At 40.0% G+C, this 16,708-nt stretch overlaps 2 protein-coding genes across 2 annotated transcripts in view; both read left to right on the forward strand.

The window, feature by feature from the left end:
* LOC146464174 (inhibitor of Bruton tyrosine kinase-like) overlaps nt 1-1,502 on the forward strand; it is a 30,440-nt gene extending 28,938 nt beyond the window's left edge. The window contains exon 36 of the mRNA XM_085130133.1: nt 1-1,502. This exon is cut by the window's left edge and continues 200 nt beyond it. The gene's annotated coding sequence lies outside the window, so the exon portion shown is untranslated.
* Nucleotides 1,503-2,430: 928 nt separating this feature from the next.
* On the forward strand, nt 2,431-16,335 carry LOC146464175 (alkaline phosphatase-like). Its single transcript, XM_085130099.1, has 9 exons — nt 2,431-2,611; nt 5,375-5,526; nt 7,650-7,979; nt 9,500-9,742; nt 10,132-10,368; nt 10,782-10,922; nt 11,606-11,713; nt 12,627-12,917; nt 15,693-16,335. The coding sequence occupies exons 2-9, from the start codon at nt 5,400-5,402 to the stop codon at nt 15,833-15,835; spliced, it is 1,620 nt and encodes a 539-aa protein (XP_084986225.1). The 5' UTR covers nt 2,431-2,611; nt 5,375-5,399; the 3' UTR covers nt 15,836-16,335.
* The last annotated feature ends 373 nt before the right edge of the window (nt 16,336-16,708 follow it).

Raw genomic sequence — 16,708 nt, forward strand, 5'->3', positions numbered from 1 at the left:
TCGGAAGGTGGCCGTTGTAGAGAGTGTTGCTGTAGTTTTGGCCCCAAGAGCACACGATCTCAAACCTGAAAACATGCTTGAAACTGACTGTACTTTTCTTTTGATACGGAAAACTCAAGCTACGTTGCTGGACAGCACTGCTTGATCGCTTTCGTTTGAATGGTCAACATAAGGATTTCGTCTACAAGCTCAAGAGTTAGAACCACTTTGTCCTCGACAGTTAGAACCGAATTGCATGGTTTCAATCTGGCAGAGAAAGCTTAAAAAGTGCTCAAATGTCGGCAGTCTCGCAATATTATTGGTTTTTAGAGAACTAAACTAATTAACAGTTGCACCGTAAGCTCGATATTTCTATCGGTTGATCCCCGAGCCCACTATCAAACTTTTAAAAAGTCGATGTGAAACTGAGAGGGAGCCGTCTAATAGATTATATTCGCATTCTCGGTATTCAACTGCATCTAGCTTGCAAAGGAGGCCATGGCGGAGGAATGTATTAAACAAAAATATTTGCGTGTGAATATTCCCCCGTTTGAGCCTCGTGTGCAGGCTAGTTCCAGGAGCTAGGAGTCCATAACCATGACCATTGGCTCACGTTCAATATGGAGGATACGAATACGGTCTATTGTTTTACATAACCCTGCGGTCGATCTATTCTAATAAGATTAAATTTAGAAATACAGTTGACCATAAAAATAAGCGAAAAAAACGGAACGACGTTAATAATGATAATGGTGTCAAGATGACACCGAAACGTCGTTCCGTTTTTTCCCTTATTTTTATTGTTGATCTATTCGTCTAAGAAATTAGGTAAAAATAGTTCATTTCTAGGTAGTTGGGTTGTGCCTTCGGCAATGTTGCCTGCACGCGTTCCCAGGGCAGTCTATCAAAAATTAGTCCGCCCTTTTGTAGCCAATCAGATAGTCAGTTTTCCTAATGGTCGATCAGCGGGTTATGTTGAAGTATGTTGGCAAATATACTTTGGAATCTGTGAAGGCGACGAATTCTGATTGCCAACTCATGCAAAGAGAACACACGCGAACTTTTATTCACCAAACTGAGTTCACAAACTTTAGTCGTTAAGTTTGTCGTTTGAAGGCGCCTTTATAGTAATTGGGTGAGCCTAACCACGTGAGGCAAGTCTTGGTCGGGAAAATAGGAGTCTGCACAGTGAAGTAAAAAGTACTGACACCAGAGGGAGCCCAAGCTTGTCTTGAGAGTTTGTATTAAACGGTTGTATTGCCGAGCTTTTATTTGTTGTTAAAAGCGGCCATTGAAACTAAGTTGTTCACACAAATTCTCACAGATTTGGGTTCCCTGTGGCATTTTACGTCGCCCTATTATTTTCATTTAGTATTTATTTTCTATATAGTAAATGAGAACTAAAGTTTTAGGAGATACCGAAAAGATTTTATTATTAAAGTGATAATTAAATGTTTCTTTATCATGCTATTGAAACGTGTAATTATTATTTTGGTCTACAAACGTTGTGTACAGGAAATGTGTCCCTGAGAGAATAAATGTATCTCTGGATTATTATAAATGTGGTTTGACCAAAAAAGGTACTGTTACCTGAGAACATTTTCTCATGCATGAATAGGTGCGATCGCTGTGTGCTACTTTCAGTGTTCGTTTACAGAAGCAAGTTTTTAAAGAAATGTTTGTAAACAATGTCCACTGTGATTCTTTCTCGCCCTTATGCATCCTTTTGCCCTTTTCGATCCGGTGCACGCGTAAACCACAGTTGCAGCTGCGATTTCAAAACGTACAAGGCTATCCGGAAAAACGAGGACAAGTTGCATCAAGTTTCGAGCAGGTTGGAAGTAATCCGGCGATTGTGCTGAAATCGCCCTAAAATCGTATCGATTTGAAGTTGCAGAGCGAAGAGCGAGAAAATCACAGTGAAAACGCGAACTAATTGCACCAAAAATCCTCTATTAAAACGGGCTTTGGGGGGTTAAAGCTAATCAAATGCTCAAAGAAGAAAACCTTTTTTGCCGTCTCAGATCGAGCTAGTCCCATGCAGAAACTAACCCCAAAACCACCAACCCCTGAAAGAAAAGAAAGGGCCCATATAATTTTGAAATAAACGCTAATTGCACACTTAATCTAATTAACCTTCTATTGGTCAGCTCATCTTGAATGAACACATTGTATCTTGTCATCAAAGAGAGCACCAGCTTCACACCTGTTGAACACTTAACCAAAATAAGTTCATTTTGTGGTCGTCTTCTAAGCGATTTTTAGACATACAAGGAGAAATGCTTTATCTGTACGTGTAAAGTACGAGACTGGTCATTTATCTAATTTCCTCTTACTAATGTTATCGCACTGTTGGGGACTCAGGGCAGGTATAATAAAGGTTATCGTCTGTAGCGATGAATAACAACAAGTAGGGGGAATATTGAGGTGTGCTGGTAATCCTGATACAGCTTCCCCATTCACAAGTTATGAAAGTATAATGAGGCGAATTAACTTTTGCCTCTGTTGCGTCTAACTAAATCTGTGACATGTCTGCTGTTCAGGTCAAATACCTTGCCACTTGGTTCTATGTCTTCTATGGATTATCAAACTATATCATTCCCTTTGATTCGCCTTCAAGCGTCTGTAAAAGGTAATGCACGATATTTAACAACTGTTTTTTCAAGGTTGCGCTGTACACCCATTCGCGCGCTTTCGTTGGACAGACTCCTACGCGTCGTACAAACAACGCGTGAACGACGGTTATTTGACAATTATCCGGCGAAAACGCGTGAAATATCGCCTGACACTTAGCCGATTCCATTTCTATCGCATTACACGGGCGCTACGCGGCTCACGCACTTTGTAGTACTGTCGTACTGCTGTCATTCTCTTTCATCAAAAGCCGGTTGCGTACATAATGCAAAAAAGGGCAGTGCGAAAATAATTACAGAAATCTTAAGGAGAAATGGAAAATGGGATAAAATATCAATTATAGACAACTCGAGGATGCCAGGAACTGGGCACATAGAAGTTCAAATGAAAGAATAACCTGACCGCTACTATGGGCAGGAATCATAGCCACCGTTAACTCAGCCTCGTTCCCAAAGTTCCCGGGAACGAGGTTGAAGTTAACCTACGTCCAAAGTTACTCTAATGACGCCTCACTTACCATGATTGTTTGTAAGTTTACGGTTAACGGCGTGTAACCCAGACTAATTATAAAAGTATTTTCAGAAAGTAGGCTATGATAAACGCAGGTTAAGGCCACGAGTTTCTTAACTTCGTTTTAAATTTGTAAAATTTCTATTCACATAGCTATGATAGCTCCCCGTTTATAAGTTTAATAACTTCTCTTGTTTTCGTGAATTTATAACCCACCCATCAATTTTCGCGCGATTTTATTGGCTACTTTACGTCACGTGGTGCAAATTCACAGGACCGTTATCACGCAAAAACCCCCGTCTGCGTCGATATTTGCCCTCCTATTATTTCCATTGAAAAGAAACAAAGCCAGTGAAGAAAAGCCAGCTTCACCTTTTCATCTTTATTATTTTACATGGAAGAAAAACAAACTCGTTTGTAGATGTCCAGTCATGTTTACAATTAAAAGCGGGTCGTAAATGCTGTTCCGGAAGGTACAAAAATGTCAACAAAACATGCTGTAAACGTCTTTGAAAGTGTAGAAAGTTACGGGTAGACTTTCAGATTTAGTCCTACGCAAACTGAGTCAGTTTGTCAAATTTTGGTCCAATCACAGTGAAAAATAAAGTTCCAATAAACCAATCAAATGTACTTGTTTACGTCAATCGCGCGCATCCGCCATCAGATCAGCACCGGCTTTTTTACGAGCGGTTTTCGCCCGATATAAAAATTAATGGGAGGGTTATAAAATAAATAAACCCCTTACTGGCTAGCTGGTATGTCGGCTAATAAAGTCCTTGGCTGAGAAATTGTCCTCAAAATTTCACATTTGCCCTCGAAGCTTCGCTTCTCGGCCAAATATTCATTTTTCGGACAATCTCTCAGCCGCGGACATTATCAGCCGACATACCAGCCGCCTGAAGGGGTTTATTTACTAAATAACCTGCAATTCCGGATTGGAAAACTGGCCATTTGAAATATGAAACAGTAAGCACGGAATATTCATACTAAGTGAATCAGCCATATTTTCACCGATAGGACAACTGCGATGATCTGTCATATAAAGGAAATATTTAGGACGGTGCTTACTAATAAGGAAGTATTTTTGCGCGGTTTATGACTATGCGGGAAAAGCAGATCCTTGTAAGGGCTATTGAAATCCAAAAAGAAAATTGGGGGTAGCCTCGCATTTTTTAGAGATAATGAAGCAACAATTATTCTAAAAAACAGTAAAATACAAAGCAATGTATGGCGTTTTTTTTTTTTTTGTTTTTTTTTTTTAATTGAAAAATACATGGTTACGCCCAACTTTCTTTTTGGATACCAAAAGCACTTGCTAAGTTCTGCTTTCTCCGAATAGTTTTAAACCGCGCAAATCTATCCCTGTATTAGTAGGCACCACCCATAAGAAACCTGAGTTTCTCGATATGTGTAGTGTGTACTTATGCGCAGTAACAAAAGCACGCATAATGTGTAAAAGCGAGATATAACATATTATGTGAAAATACTGTTCGCCGGCGAAATAACCAAAGACATCGCAAAGCTCCCAACGTTGGTTGTTTCATGGATATTCTTCTCCTCATTTGCCATAAAGTGGCTTTCAGTCGTGTTATCTGCACTACCTAATTGCCTCTTTTTACCGAGGTTTGTAGATTGGTCCCCCTTACACTTAGGTTTAAAACCATAATTTCGGGTCTAGCTCCCGGTTGTTCTAAAGATAGAAAGTTAATCAAGATTTTCATCTCGCTCGCTTAAAATGGCTTGAAGGTCTAATTTCAAGGTAAAGGTTAAGAAACGTCTTAGTCAAAACCGCGGGACAAAAATCTTCTGAGAGAATCTTTACTCGAATCAAAGTTCACTTTAATCCAAGATTAACTAAGATGATGCTTACTTTTGTTACTGTACGGACGTTCTGCGCATCTGGAGATACTCGGGTTTCCTATGGCTGGTGCCTACTAATACAGGCTGGGATATTTTTGCGTGGTTAAGAACTATGCGATATCTAAAAAGAAAATTGAGGGTAACCATTCCTTTTTTTAGAGATAATAAAGCTTCAATTTGGAAAAAAACCCATACATTGCTTTGTATTTTACAATTTTTTTTTCATTTTTTCTTTTTCTTTTTTTTTTTTTTTGGATGGGACGGTTTTTTTTTTTTTTTTTGTCAACGTGGCTGAATGCGCGGTAGAAGATACGGCGGGGGAGGGGGAGGGGTCGTCAGTAGTTCTACTTTTGCAATTCTGTAACCTGAATCTTTTGTTTCGTTAAATCAGTTATTTATCAGACAGAAAGTGAAACATGGCCGGGATTAGTTCAAGAACAAGGAACGGTCTGCTCTTGATTGCGGTTTCTGTGGCGGTTGCTATTTCAATACTCCTGGCAATTGCACTGTCCAACCGGTCAACGACCAGAGTCAAGCGTGCTGGTAAGCTTTGCCTCAATTTGATTTGTTACGGGTTTGCGTGAACTCGCGGACACGCAAGCTGCGAGGTGTTACACTGTGTTGATACGCCCCCAAAGCAAAACCGGCACACGCAGTCGGGACTTCAGTTGCCTAAAGTGAAAGTTTGATTTGCAGTAGTCTAGTGGGAAGGTTATAATTAAGTGAGGTGATTGCTGTCGTGTAGAATAATTAACAATTTGAGCAAATTAGCCTAAATTCTATGCACAATGGGTATCACCCGTGTGGGATTGGGGATGGGGTGAGATTATCCTGATACCAGGAGTTCGAGAAGGATCTAGGAGGGACAGCATATAACAACTGATAACAAGAAAACATAAATAAATAAGACAGATCATTTGATGTCACAGAGATCCATAAATTTCCACCAAACCTCATCCCAACAAAACCTACAAGGAGAAACTCGTTTATATTTGCCAAACTGCAGTGCATCAGGAACTTCGCGAAGACGTCGCCCTCGAAACACAAAGGCAATCATTTTTAAAATTATTTTCAAAACATTCGGTTTCCTTTATTAAGAGATTCTGACAGATAAGCCTTTCATTGTTTTAAAACCGCCAGCGTGACGTAACGCGAGATGACCTTTAAGGTCTCCACTCAAGTTTCTTTCGTGACAAGCTGTTAAAAACAAGTCAGCCAAATTTGTAGTCTCCCTCGCAGCCGTTTTTGCTTCTTTGACGACACTAAAAACGGCCGGCTGAGAGGGAGACTAGCAAATATGCCACATGAAAGTCGTCAGCTAGATCCACCGGGGTAAATCAAGCATGTACTCACGATGTATTCCTTCATGTGAAGCCGCGGTTAGAAAAATATGGGGCGCGCGAGACACACCCTCTCGCGCGTCTTCCTCCCTCGCGCTCCTCGCTTGTTTTCTCGCCCTATATATTTTTCACGCACCTGCCACGCAGGCTAGCTAAAGTTGTTCGAGCTTTTTCTCTACCGTGTTCTTGTATCTGAGACAGAAATTTTAATACATGCTATACATATCTAGCCTACAGGGATCGGGATCCGTTCCTTGGGAGTCCATATGATTTTATAAAGGGCGTAAAAGTTAACCGTTATTATCCTCTCTAGAAGGACTTCCCAGCACTTGCACTTGGACTGATCAATAATAATATTATTGAAATAAATGTGATGATATATTTCAAGCCTGGTGAATGAATGAGAATGATGTATTGTTCTAGAAAGTGACACAGGCATACTCGGAAAAACGAAATCCGAGTGCTCCTATCAGGGGTCGAACTTAAGACCTTCCGATTACTAGTTCGGATGCTCTACCACTGAGCTACAGAAGACTCGTGGGAGCTAAGGCCATTAAACTAGGTTCATGAGACAAACATCCTGCATACTGCTAGGATTTAAACTAGTAATCGGAAGGTCTTAAGTTCGACTCCTGATAGGAGCACTCGGATTTCTTTTTTCCGAGTGTGCCTGTGTCACTGACTGAATAATACATCATTCTCAATAATATTATCATTTATCGTCTGATACCACAATAACGGTATCAAACAAATGCTTAATCATTAACGAACAAGTCATGGCCATTAAATGCTCAGATACACCTTTTAGCAAATATAAAAAAAAAAAAAAGGACAAGGGGCTCAGAGTCACCTTGAATTTTCGAAAATTAAAATAGCTTTGAACTATTCACTACACGTTTTTTTTTTTTTTAAACTTTACAAAACGTTTTATCACATTTCCTTAATAAAAAAAGATATGGCGGTCACCGAGCTCGTTTTGTGTCATAACCACTTAAAGCCAAAATTAGCGGTTTTTTAACAGGTCCTACTGTCGCTATGGTAACATATTATGTCAACAAAATGGCCATGACTTATTTACCAATGAAAGGCATTTGTTTCGTAGCATTACTGTTGTATAACTGATAAAGGGTGGTAGCATTAATCCATCAAAGTTTAAGTGATAGAAAATGTTGGAAACCGGTGTCAACCACCTTAGTAGTCACAACAATTTTATATGGCGTTTCTTGTCCACGTGACCTGTGCCACATTTATATGTTTTTGGAAATTTTAATTCTCCACGCGAAGTCTACATGACGAGTTTAATTTGCATTTGTGTCGCGCCACTAGGCAACATCGTGACCCTTCCCGAAAATCAAGAAAACAACAAATGGTTTACAGATGGCGTGAAGCTTATCAAAGACAACCTGAAAAGGAAGCCCATCACTAACACAGCCAAGAATACGATTCTCTTCCTCGGGGATGGCATGAGTGTCACAACAGTAACAGCTTCTCGCATCTTGGAGGGTCAAATGAGGAACCAGTCAGGCGAGGAGAATGTGTTGAGCTGGGAACAGTTTTCGTGGACGGCGCTCTCGAAAACGTATAACGTGGATCAGCAGGTCCCAGACTCCGCAGGAACAGCAACGGCCTATCTTGAAGGAGTGAAGACTGACGCGGGTGAGTGAGTCATGGGTTAAGCGTGCATGAAATGTTTGCAGAATTAAATTAATGTGACTGACGGGACTGTTTTCACAAATTGCATAAAATAGATCCCTTTTGAATTTACTCTACTACCGAATTTCCCAGTAATCCCATTTGAAAGAAAAGGGAGTTTTGTATACAGTCAACTCTCTCATAGTGACCACTTCTCGTAAGCGACCACCTCCCGTAAGCGACCACTTCGTAAACAACCGTTTTGTTTCTCAGTTAAATACTGTTTCAAAAGCTCTCTCGTAAGCGACCACCACTCAAATTTCTTAAGGGACTGCGACCACTTTTGAGGCCAGAAAATTGACATATTCTTTTGTTTTCTGTTTCTGGTAAGCGACCACATAATCACTTATGGCCGTTAGTAAATCATTACCTCAGAAGTAACAAAGTTCAATTTTTAATGACGCTACCCCGGACTGCTGACAGATAATAACAGTTTCTAGATAGGGAAGATGGCTATAATTAGATCTGTAGGTAAACGGGAATTGTTACAGTGATCTGTTCCAAAATGCTATACAAAGTTTCGTCAGAAGAATGAATAGATGTGAAAAAATCAAATAAATTAGTTTCTATTTGCCTAATTTTAGCTGCTAAGGTAATATTTTTATGTAATTAATTAATCAATCCAGTATTAGGCTTATTTTGTTGATCTTTCCCGTAAGCGACCACCTCCCGTAAGCGACCATTTTGTCGTGCTCAAAGGGTGGTCGCTTACGAGAGAGTTGACTTTATTTACATAAACTGGTTCCTTTTAAAACAAGGTTATTGAAATAAACCGGAGAACAAAACAAAACACGAACAATAGTCCAAAGAGGACCTTTTTAAGCTTTTGCGTCGCTTACCAAGAAGTCCCCCTGCATTGGTTAATCAGTTCACATTCTAAAGTCACTTTAATCGCATTGTCTCTCTTTCTGCCCATAACTACTTAATAAAACGTTTGTGGGAAACGTAAGATTAGTTATCGTCTATCCCGTTCAGGGAAAGCTAGGGGATAAAATACCCCTAGTTACTTTATTCTAAGAAACTGGTAATAATCAAGGAGGAGTGCGTTCGATGATCTCGATCCTGACTTTCTCTCCTTTGCCAAGTCGGTGATGATGTCATCCGCTCCTGCAAAATCTGCCAGGGATGCCAGATACGTGTCCCGAGATCCATTTATTCGTTGATTGTCCCATACAATCTTGACTCCAATCTGTATTAGTGCGTTCTTTCTACGTCGAATGCAACAAAGTTGAGCACAGGTTGTGTACGCCTCCTGTGTCCAATTTGTCTAGTCTACTTGCGATTACTGCTCTCGTCCGTGACTGTCTTTCTTAAATAAACTGTTGTTCAATCAACAACGACAAACTTTTCCAGCCGTAGCAATAATAATTGTTTTACAAGTGTTCTACAATAATAACACATAGATAATAACTGTAAAACAATAATTTTCTGTCCCTGGCTACTTTAAATTTCAAAAGTTAACTGTTGGTTATGTTCGCCTCAAGGTGTGGTCGGCGTGGATGAGACAGTGAAACGAGGCTACTGCTCGACTATGAATGAACACAATAAAGTCATTTCAATTCTTACACTGGCGGAGAAGGCAGGGATGTCTACTGGGTTTGTAACTACCGCTCGTGCTATGCATGCCACTCCGTCCGCCTTGTATGCTCACTCGGCTGACAGGACTTGGGAAAGTGACAAAGATTTGAAGAAAGCTAAAGATGACCCTTCGAACTGCACAGACATAGGTAAGGTGTGGTAAGGGTATCGGGGTTAGTTTCTAAAGAAACTGTGGTGATGCGTCAGTGGGGAGTAGAAATGAATGTTGATTTACCTTTAGTTCGTAACTTAAAGTAAATTGGCCACCGTAAAGAGATTCAAATGGCCAATTCACATTTGAAAAAAGATTTCTCCCACAGATTTGAACCATTTTGTGTAGCATATGAATGCTTATAGCACACCGATTAATTTCCGCGCGTTGTCGTTCAATTAATGCCCATCGTCTTGTCAAAATGCTAGGGATGGGCCTTCTTACTTTATACTGTCCTTTCCAAAAGAGTGTGGGCAAGAGTAAATGAGGGTACGGTATGTATACCACTCCACTCCATTAACAATTTTCCTCTTTGTTTTGCAACAGCTTTGCAACTCGTAAACTACCCTTACGGTAATGGAATAGATGTCATCTTCGCGGGCGGCAGAAAAGAATTCATTTCCAACAATGAGACCGACCCCGAGTATCCCGACAAAACGGGGGACAGAGAGGATGGCAGAAATTTGATTAAAGAGTGGGTTGACAAACATCCTAATTCGAAGTATGTTTGGAACAAAGAGCAATTTGACAAGATCGACGTAGAGAAGGTCGATCAAGTGATAGGTTGGTAGTTTCTTTGTAAGTGTACATGTGTTTTGCACGGGCGTTGGCTTATGGTGGTGGTTGGGAGCAGGGGTAGGCACCCTAAAACTACCATGCTAACTGCTTTGATGATCCACCGGCCCTCCCTACCCCCAAGCAAAAAATAAGTTAAACTTGGCAAAAAAAAAAAAAAAAAAATTCGTCGGTAACGACGTCATGACGTTCTCAAAATACGCCATCTTGCTAATCTCCCTCCAAGGTTATTACAAGGATGATGTAATGAATAGAAACGACCTTAAGTACCATAAGGTTACTAAGGAGGCTTATCGGTTTAATACTATCGGTTTAATACTTATAAGTTTAATACTAGGAATTGAAAACGAATTTCGCGGAAATGCAAAACAACATCTGAATGCATTAATTTACTCCATCAGGGTTGTTTGAGAGAAGTCACATGCAGTATGAAGTGGATCGAGCAAAAGATGGCGCCGGAGAACCTTCGATTGCGGAAATGACAGAGAAAGCGATTAAAATTTTAAAGAAAAACCCAAAAGGATATTTTCTTATGGTGGAAGGTAACTTGATAGAAATAGGTAACCTTGTTAGCACGGATCTCCTTATTTTGCATTTCAGATTTAGTTTACGTTACTTTAATTTACTGCTTTTAAAGTGACAATATCTTCAGATTTTTCTTATATGTGCATTAAATCCATCCACGGAGAGCCAGAGGTAGGTTATCGAGACGAGGCGAAGAAAAAAAAGCAAAACCCCCGCCGTGAAAAATCGCAGTCGCTAAAGAACAAGACCTCAGCTCTCATGACTTTTACCTACTTGTTCTTTCAAACCACTACGGAAAGTGGAGGTTGTATAGTGCTCATAACATCAGTTTAAACCTAAATGTCCTTTCCCGATAGATAGCTGCAAATGACTTTCGTACATAGGAATCACATGTTATCATCGGGCTCCATAACGATACCATCTGGTATAAATACAGTGGAATTCACTGTACGGACGCCCTGATAATACGGACCCTTTGGTATGTCCCCTTCGTGTCCGTATTAACCGGCTTCCCCTGCTGGTCCAACCAACTAAAAGTTGGATACAGCACTTCTTTATAAATTTTATAGATATTAATGAAACGTTGATAAAATTGTTGACTTACTGCCTTTGATTTGTTTCAACGTAGCGTTTTTTCCCTCAAAAAACACATAGTGTTGGCTATGAGTTCATCTATGTTGCTTGTTTTGTTCGGTCCCAGGGGGCCGCATTGATCACGGCCATCACAGTGGAAAGGCTGTACGTGCATTGAATGACGCAGTTGCCATGGCAAAGGCTTGTGGTAAGGCCATGGAAATGACAAATCGAGGTATGTTCGCGCATGATCAGGGCATCGGTAATAACCATTAGTCGGAATGATCTGAGCAAGCGAGACACAACAGATTATACATTATTTTCACAGCATTTTCGTTTTCGTTATTTCGGCGTGTGAACTGACTTTTGGAGTTTACTTCTTCTGAACTTTTTACTAAATGAAGAAAAGCAAAACACAGATGACAACAGACACAGATTACATAAATGCTTCCTCTACATAAATTATAAATATTTTGCGATTTCATTTGGCATTTCAGACTATTACTTTTAATCACGCTTCGATGTTTTTAAGCTAGCTAATTTTGATCTTTTGGAAAGTTCTTTCAAAATGATGAATGTTTGTTTCGTTTGTTCGTTCCCTTGTTTGTTTGTTCAACAGCAACAATTACATGGTGACGGGAGCCCATTACTTGGAGAGTTCAACTCCCATACTAAACCTATGTTACAGTGTTTTGACAGTTTGGCCCTATTTTAGATAGTTTTTAGATTTCCCACTTTAGCCTTTAGCAAGGATCCCGTGGGAGCTTCAGATCGTGGGAACTTCATTCTAGAAATAGATAGAGTCTGTGAACACGGCGTGGTGCGAATGTTTAGCCGTTGTATGCTCCAAGTAATTGCTGTCGACAGATACCCGAACCAAACCGATAGATACGTGTGTTTACTAAAAGCAATATGACAAGTGCCTATTGTTAGTGAAGAGTTCCTTTCAATATATCAAAATTCAGACTGATGCCGAGGCCAGCCGAGCAGCCGAGAGGCGGACACAAACAGAAGAAATTAAATAATCATGTTTATTAATTTTTGTTGTTTATGTCTTCTGGACTTCAAAATCAGGTTAAATTTTAATATTTCGAAAGTAGCCCATTGTAAGATAATTTTAAAACATTGATGTTTCCTTTTCATTCCAGAAGAGACACTTTTAATAGTAACCGCTGACCACTCTCACGTGTTCACCATGGCTGGTTACCCAAAGCGTGGGAACCCAATCTTTGGCCTAGCAATTGAACCAGGACAAAGTGAACCCGAAAAAGCGAGAGACGGTTTGCCCTACACAGTCCTAGGATATGCCAACGGGCCTGGCGGAGAGCGGATTAATGGTACTCGGCAAAACCTTACGGGGGTGGACACGGGGGACGAGACCTACTTGCAACAGTCTGCGGTATGGCTGAGCTCTGAAACCCATGGGGGGGAGGATGTAGGTACGTTTGAAAATTTAGAAATATGTACAAATTTATGGACGGTGCCTACTTTTGTTACTGCGCATACGTTCTGGTTTCCTTTGGGTCGTGCCTACTAATACAGAGATATTTTTACGCGGTTTAAAACTATGCGGAGAAAGCAGAACTTAGCAAGTGCTTTTGGTATTCAAAAATAAAATTTGGGGTAACCATGCATTTTTCAGAGATATAAAAGATTCAAAGTGAGAAGTGATCATCGCAGTGAATTTTCCAATTTATGCAATTGGAAATTGGAAGCCTGAAAAAAATTCAGGCTTCAACGGGATTTGAACCCGTGACCTCCGCGTTACCGGTGCGATGCTCTACCAACTGAGCTATGAAGCCACACATTGGGAGCAAGGTCAATTGTAGGTTCCCATTTTCCCGTGAGAGGAGTGAAACGATGTAAAGTATATGAAATAATTCATATATGAACTGCGGATATAGATGAAAGTGAGAAGTGATCATCGCAGTGAATTTTCCAATTTATGCAATTGGAAATTGGAAGCCTGAAAAAAATTCAGGCTTCAACGGGATTTGAACCCGTGACCTCCGCGTTACCGGTGCGATGCTCTACCAACTGAGCTATGAAGCCACACATTGGGAGCAAGGTCAATTGTAGGTTCCCATTTTCCCGTGAGAGGAGTGAAACGATGTAAAGTATATGAAATAATTCATATATGAACTGCGGATATAGATGAAAGTGAGAAGTGATCATCGCAGTGAATTTTCCAATTTATGCAATTGGAAATTGGAAGCCTGAAAAAAATTCAGGCTTCAACGGGATTTGAACCCGTGACCTCCGCGTTACCGGTGCGATGCTCTACCAACTGAGCTATGAAGCCACACATTGGGAGCAAGGTCAATTGTAGGTTCCCATTTTCCCGTGAGAGGAGTGAAACGATGTAAAGTATATGAAATAATTCATATATGAACTGCGGATATAGATGAAAGTGAGAAGTGATCATCGCAGTGAATTTATGCAATTGGAAATTGGAAGCCTGAAAAAAATTCAGGCTTCAACGGGATTGAACCCGTGACCTCCGCGTTACCGGTGCGATGCTCTACCAACTGAGCTATGAAGCCACACATTGGCTCACTGCGATGATCACTTCTCACTTTCATCTATATCCGCAGTTCATATATGAATTATTTCATATACTTTACATCGTTTCACTCCTCTCACGGGAAAATGGGAACCTACAATTGACCTTGCTCCCAATGTGTGGCTTCATAGCTCAGTTGGTAGAGCATCGCACCGGTAACGCGGAGGTCACGGGTTCAAATCCCGTTGAAGCCTGAATTTTTTTCAGGCTTCCAATTTCCAATTGCATAAATTGGAAAATTCACTGCGATGATCACTTCTCACTTTCATCTATATCCGCAGTTCATATATGAATTATTTCATATACTTTACATCATAAAAGATTCAATTTGAAAGAAAAAAAAAACGCCATACATGGCTTTGTATTTTATTGTTTTTAAGAATTATTGTTGCCTAATTATCTCTTTAAAAAATCCGCGGCTACCCACAAATTTATTTTTGGTTTTCAATAGCCCTTACTAAGATCTGCTTTCCCCGCATAATCATAAACCACACAAAAATACTTCTTTATTAGTAGGTACCGTCAAGAGACTATGAGGTAAGAGAGCGAATCCCCCATACATGGCCCTCTTCCTATGAATTTTTTATCAATCTATTTTTGTTTGGGTCGCTATTTTAATGTCGACATCTTATTGGTCAGTTAGAGTGATGTCATTTAATTTTAAACTCAATGGCGGATTTTAATTTCCCAAAATAGCATGGTGCGAACTAAAAAAGATTGAAAATAATTATCATGGGGCACAGGGCTTCGCTCTCTTACCTCATAGTCTCTTGGTACCGTCCTTAAGCAAGGTCGTGTAAGAGGAAATTTTGTATTTTCGTTTGGAGTAATTAGGATGGGTGGATGGAGGAGCAACTGCTGATTATATAGATAGGGAGTGACCGAAAATGCACGACTTAGGTATTAAAAAAAAACTTAAAAAAAAAAATAGCAAAAAAGTTTCGGCACTACACCTGGAGAATTTACAAATTAGATTTAAAGGTCTTTAGACCAAACGTTTTTACCAATTTTCATCTTTTTTTAACACCGAAAGCTGTCCCTTTTCGGTTTCCTTTTAACCAGTATTTATCATATTCACCGAATTCGGACTTTGAATCCGTTGTGATCCTTTTTGTATGATGATATCTATCGTTGGCTTGACTAACTGAATAAAAGCAGTCGTTACTACAATCTCGTACCCAGAGTCTTCAGGCTCTTTGACCAGCGGTTGGTCGCCTGGAGAGACGCTGGAAAACTGGAATTTTGTTTAAAATTCGTTAATAGCTGCCTTGCAACATCTTGCATTGTTTAACCGCAGAAATCCTGCGGTAATAAGACTCCAGTTCCCCAGAGTCTCTCCTGGCGACCAACCGTTGACCAAAGAGCCTGAGGATTCTGGGTACTACGAAAATGTTATTACTATTATTTATTTATTTATTTGTTTCACATTAGACCACGGTTAACGCGTGCTATGATATACGATAAAATGTTGGGGGGAGGGTTGAAACAAGAGCAATCAGTTATTGGTCGCTATAGACCTTATTCCAAAATGGCTACCGTTTTTTTTTTTTAATATCCTTTTTTCGCATGAAAAGCTTTGCTCTTAGCCTCTCTTTCATAGTGAGGTTGACAGTAACTCGGAAATGGCCAAGTGCATTCATTTGATTCGCAGGTATATACGCGGACGGTCCTGGGGCCTATTTGTTTCATGGTGTGGTGGAACAGCAGTACATATTCCACGTGATGGACCACGCCTTGTGTTTGAGTGACAGCAAACAAGACACTTGTCAGCGGTATTCAGCAAGAGAAGAATAAAGCTGAGTGTTATCAAAAGTTCTTGACGTGGCTGAGATTCGACATAAACTGTTTTTCAATTGGTTTTAATTTAGGCATAGTTAGGTCTGACAATTTTAATATTGTGTCATTCTAGATTACATTTTTTAAACGATTCCAGCTTGTTTATTATAAACTTATCATTATCTCATATCGACCTAAGCTCCTGGCGACCAACCGCTGGCTAAGGAGCCTTAGGACTCTGGGTAGAGATTATGATGCCCGGGGATCGGCCCAGGGACTAGGGAAGGGAGGGCGGGGGGGAGGTTGGTTGGTTGGGTAACCGTTGGAAATGACTGATGTATTATGTCGTATTACCATATTTTATAAACGAATTTATATTTTGTCGTTTTTTGTGCAAAAAAAAGGAGATATATAGGTGGCGTAAAAAATTTAGCCAGGGTTGAATAATTTTCCTTTAAGAAAACAGATAATTAGCCCTGTAAGTGCAAGTGTCAAAATAAATGCTCTCTTCGTTTGTCTTTCTTATGGTACTCATAGCTAGTTTGGTGTATTTGTTTGTACGTCACGCCACTTTGTCTTTGGTGATCGTTTGTTTCATTCTCATAACCTACATTAAGTGGTGATATTTTGAGAAGAAATTACATACTCGTTACTACTGGGGCTTAAAGGATTGATGCAAACAATGCTTAAATGAAAGCTTCTGTGTTCAATAATTTTAAAAACGGTTTCAACATTTGGTCCAACATGCGTTCAACGCTTTGTTGAACCAAATGTCGGGGGCGTTTGAACAGGTCGTTGAACATTCTTGAAAGTGTAAAAAATGTTGAAAGCTTGTTGAAAGATAGTCCACCCGAAAAAGGTACCTTTTTCAGGCTGTGGGTGTATAAAAGG

This window comes from Pavona decussata, unplaced genomic scaffold (genome assembly GCF_977016875.1).
Source record: "Pavona decussata unplaced genomic scaffold, jaPavDecu1.1 SCAFFOLD_168, whole genome shotgun sequence".
NCBI classification, from domain to species: Eukaryota; Metazoa; Cnidaria; class Anthozoa; order Scleractinia; family Agariciidae; genus Pavona; species Pavona decussata.

Excerpts from the sequence above, each read along its gene's own strand:
- LOC146464175 (XM_085130099.1), top strand. The coding sequence starts at position 5,400 with ATGGCCGGGATTAGTTCAAGAACAAGGAACGGTCTGCTCTTGATTGCG. Across the intron at positions 10,369-10,781 it reads GAAGGTCGATCAAGTGATAG|GGTTGTTTGAGAGAAGTCAC; the intron begins GTTGGTAGTTTC and ends TTACTCCATCAG. Across the intron at positions 10,923-11,605 it reads ATATTTTCTTATGGTGGAAG|GGGGCCGCATTGATCACGGC; the intron begins GTAACTTGATAG and ends GTTCGGTCCCAG.